The sequence below is a fragment of the Colletotrichum costaricense genome, assembly GCF_030867565.1.
Source record: "Colletotrichum costaricense strain IMI 309622 chromosome Unknown Scaffold_9.1, whole genome shotgun sequence".
Taxonomy (NCBI): domain Eukaryota; kingdom Fungi; phylum Ascomycota; class Sordariomycetes; order Glomerellales; family Glomerellaceae; genus Colletotrichum; species Colletotrichum costaricense.
This window is the reverse complement of record NW_026848238.1, coordinates 2,389,602-2,394,417: the sequence shown is the minus strand read 5'-3', so window position 1 is coordinate 2,394,417 and position 4,816 is coordinate 2,389,602. Positions and strand designations below refer to the sequence as shown.

Genomic DNA, 4,816 nt, shown 5'->3' with positions numbered 1-4,816 from the left:
TCGACTGCGGGGAGGGGGGGGGGGGGGGGCGGGTGGTGGGTTGCTGAACGCGGCGGTCGAGCAGCGCCCCCCGGCCTTCGAGTTCGCGTCCCGCAAGCCCTGACTCGAGCTCTGTCGCTCCTGCATAGCCAAGCTCTACTACGAGGCCAAGTGCCACGGCGACACGCAGCAAAGGCGACCTGGCCAGTCTTCATGGGACATCAGCCTAAAGACACTAGCGACGTCCCTCCAGTGGCGAAGAAAACTCCATCCTGTACATACAACAGGTGCAGCTACTAGCCAACCCTCGCAGGAAAAGCCAGACAGTATGCTTGCCCTTGGCGGAGGGCTCGTTTCGTCCACTTTTTGAGCACAAGAGAGCTCCGGTGAGGAATGTGATGTGCAAGGCGAGTGCAAGGCGACGTGACCTGTATCGGATAGGGATTTGTGGGTGACCGAGAGTCTTTCGACAGCGATATGGCGGCAACGGTCCATAAACCGTCCGCCGCGGCGACGTGGGGCGCAGCCCGGATGACGATCATGGGGTTGTTGGCAGTTTTGGTGATGTGCTTGTCGATTCGACCAACCGTTCCACAATGCTCTCCCTTTTTGTTGTAGTGTTTCCGCTAACGTGACTGATTTTGCGCACCTATTGACGATGATGGCTGAAGTTGGTGCTCCGCAGTTGCCTCGTCCATATCGTATCAGACTGTTACTCTCTATGAAGTATGCTTCGACAGGTCGTTCACTTGTTCGTCCGAGCTAGGTGGGGATCATACTGGGCTGCCCGAGGGGCGGGGGGTAGTCCTCATGTTCCCATGAATCGCCTCCACCCTCGGAAGCAACATCTTGCGCGTCGCCACCGCACCGGTTTTGGGTCCTTATCCAACCGTGCTGGTATCAGCGGCGGTGGTGATGTGCATCAGCTGCTCGTCCTCGGCCCTGCTCCAGGTGAAATTGACACTACACACACAAGATATGAAGCTATCTGTACTGCCAATGTGGCCAATTTTGAGTGCCGCATCGCGAGTGTTCGTAGACATGCAGTGTCGTCGGGACGCGGGGGTAGCAAAGATATAATGACTAGTTCTATACTGCAGTTCTATAGACAGCTCAGCACATGATGCCTTCTCAGCCTCACGTCTCCCGATTCAGTAATCCTCGCTGAACCAACCCTCGAACGACCACTTCGATGGCTTGTACGAGGAGACGCGCAACAGTGTCTCCTCCCTCCAACCGAGGGTCGTACGAACACACGGTCAATGAAGTAGGCATAACTCTGAAGGGAATTGTCTCCATGATCGCATACAGCTCATCCGCCATGATCCCTCCAGGAGAAGGCCACTCGTTTGCACGTCCAAGGGAGTCGTCCAGCACATCCGCGTCTAAGTGTATGTGACACGGCACCCGGCTGTCATGGCTTTCGGCGAGCAGCTTCTCAACTTCACCCCTGTAATCAACTCTGCTACTTGCATTTCCCCAAATGGTTCTCAAGTTGGACTTCTTCATATAATCTTTCTTACTGTCGGAAATATGTCGAACGCCAATGAACGATACCCGTTCTAAAGGAAGAGGCTGGTGTCCAGGCATCGTCTGAGATAAAGCTTGCCAACTTGTGCCGCACATCATAGACGCGGCCATGCCGTCCAAGTAGCCGCTCGTATGGATCTCTGGTGTATCCAAATCATCGTGAGCGTCGAACCAGAGAACAGAGAGGTCATTGGCCGGATTTGCATCGTTGAGGCCAGCGACGGCTGCCGCTGTTGCGTTACAATTTCCTGATAGGATGATGGGAAATGCGTTTTCCGAAGACGCGACGGACACTGCTCTGGAGATGCGACGCATGACCTCAAAAGTCTTGCCGATGTCGCCCTCGAATTCATCTACCGGAGCGATGTTGCTGAAGTTAACTGGGGCAAAGCGCTCGAGCTTCGATACAAGGCCATGTGCAAGAAGATGCCTAGGCCCCCCGCCCACACGAAGGTCTGGTATGCCCGCATGGTATGGTGCAACGATGAGACGGATCGACGTGAGCATTGTTTCCATGAATTACACGAATCTATATTATGTCAGCAGACAAACACTACCAGTCCATGGCAACGGAGAGATCCTCAACATACGCAGTTCCGGACAGTATCTAGATGATGGCAAAGGATGAAGCAAGGAGTTACTTTAGAGTCCGTCGTAAGGAACGTACAAAATGTTCTGGTTCTTCGATCGAAAGGCGAAGGGCGGGCTCTCCCAGGTCTGAGACATCTACCGTTTACATCTGCCGCTCTAACGTACTGCCAACAATGGTCGCCGATAACCAGTAGCGTCTATCCGTACTATATAGGATTCCCGACGTTCGGGGCTGCCGTGGATCTCGACCAATTAGCCCTAATCTGAAGCCTCCCTGGACCAGCGGAGGTGGGGCTTGAAGGTGCCGATAACAAATCGATGTAAAAAGTCCTGGTTACCAAGGCTCGAGAGATAAATCCCGATAAAGTAGCGTATTTTCGGGACTTTTCGGGTAAGCTACTAATACACTAACCCGTTATAGAAATACGCGGGACTATAGACTTAAGCGCGACTAGGGCGGGATAAGTACTAGCTATTAAGATATAAAAACTAAAACTAAAACTTAATCCGTTATAAATAGCAATTTTTAAGGTTTATAGTTTATAATAACCCTTTGGGGTCTAGCCCGCCTTATTAAGGGCTATCTTCGCCTTTATAAGCAAGCTAGTTTATTAAGGTTAATATTAAGTTTTTATTATATACTTAATAAAACTTTATAGCTAACTATAGCCGGCCGTAGCTATTATTAACTATTAATACTAACTAAGCTTAAAATACTAACGATTCTGTCGTAATATATTAATCGCCCTTTTAATAACTAAATATTATAACCTAATATATACTAGGGCCCGCCCCGCAGGCTTACGACAGCTATAGTATACTATATATATAAAAATACAGGAATATAAAATAACTCCTATAGAACGGATAAATTATAACATAAGTTACGTAATAATAAGAGATAAGAAGATCTATATACTAAGAATATAGACCCCGTTTTTTTAAAATATAGAGCTTATATATTTAAAATACGGGGCCTATTAAATAAATATATAAATAAAGGATATATTTAAGAACGAGACTTATATATAGTATAAACTTAAGCTAGGCTTAAAAATAGACTTTTTATAGCTTTTTTAATAATTAACTTAGTATTAAATTTAACAATTATTTTTAGCTATTTTTATTAAAAACCCCTTTTAATAAGATTATGATTAATTACTAAAGCTTTACCTATTTTATAACTTATAAATATAGTTTTAGGGAAGTTATTTATAATTATTATATTATTATTAGCTTTATAACCCTAACTTTTATTAATATACTTTATTATAACTAGCTAGTTATAATATTTTAATTATTCTTATTTAATAAGTTAACCTTACGAAGCTTACTTAATAATAAAAATAATAATATTTTTTAATAATACTCTACTTATTTCTTTTTTTTTAAAAAAGAAGTAGCTTAAGAACTTAGTTAATAAACTAGCTACTATTAATAATAATATACCTAACGTTACTTATAACTTTAATAGAGATACTATTATTAATTAAAATACTTATACTTAAATAAAACGAGCGGTTAGTAAGAGCGCTTAATATAATAAAAAGCTCGTTAAACTTTTTAATAATAGTATTACGTACCTAGCTTAGATTTAAAAAAAATAAAATAAAAGTATCGCCGTTATATAAAATATAATAAATAAAGCTATAATAACTCTAACCCTTAAAAAAAAAGAAGCTAATAACCTATTTTAAAAAGTTAGAACCCTTAGAGCTATTATTAATATTATTAAAATTTTAATTAATAATAAAGAAAATTTAAGCTTAACGTACCTACTACTTTTAATAATATTAACGGACGTTTTAAAAAGTTTTTAATTTAAATTAGAACTTATTAAACTTTTTATATTACTAACTTTTATAATAAAACCGAACGAGTTATTTACATAGTAACCTTTTTTAAAAAACGAGCTTTAAAATAGTTTAAACTTTTTTAAAAGAAGTTTCTCTATAATAATAATTACTTTAAGAACTACAAAAATAAAACTATTATAATTTTTATTAATATAATAGGATTTTAGAATGCTTTAGAATTACTTTTTTAAGACCTAGACGAGGTCTAATAAATTAAAAAAGACTTAAGGAATTTTAAGTAAACTAAATCTATTTTTTATTATATAGCTAAGTTTAGAAAACTTTTAACTAGGCTAAACGCTACGGAGTAAATACGAATCTCTAACTTTTATAAAAGATTAAAAGACGAAGTTAAGGACGAGATATTTAAACTTAACTTACTAAAAGAATTCCTAACTTATATCGAACTTATTATTAAAATAAACGCTAAACTTTACGAACGACGTAAAAAAAAGAACTAACGAACGTAAGCTAATATTAGTAAATAATACTAATTACGGTTCTTAAGATAAAAAGAAGCTCTACGAAATTATTATTAATAATATAAACTAACGTCCTATAGATAATATAATAGACTTATAGACCTTAATACTACTAACCGAGGACTACTTAAAAAGAACTTTAAGTACTATAACTATAATAAACTAAGATATATAATACGAGACTATTAATAACTTAAATAAATCTAAAATAAGTTTAAAACTATTAATATAGTAACTAGAACTATATTAAAAGTCGAACTAGGGGATAGTTATAAATTACTATTATAAACTAAATACTTTAATGACGATTACCTTATTTACTAAGATAGTAAAGAATAAGTAGGCTAGTACCCTAAAGAACTTAAATAACTCGCTATA

At 38.9% G+C, this 4,816-nt stretch overlaps 1 protein-coding gene across 1 annotated transcript; it reads right to left on the bottom strand.

Moving 5' to 3' along the window:
• Positions 1 to 860: 860 nt before the first annotated feature.
• On the bottom strand, positions 861 to 2,016 carry CCOS01_09602 (uncharacterized protein; the record flags this gene model as incomplete). Its single annotated transcript, XM_060457760.1, has 2 exons — positions 861 to 942; positions 1,154 to 2,016. The coding sequence occupies 2 exons, from the start codon at positions 2,014 to 2,016 to the stop codon at positions 861 to 863; spliced, it is 945 nt and encodes a 314-aa protein (XP_060312460.1).
• Positions 2,017 to 4,816: the final 2,800 nt, after the last annotated feature.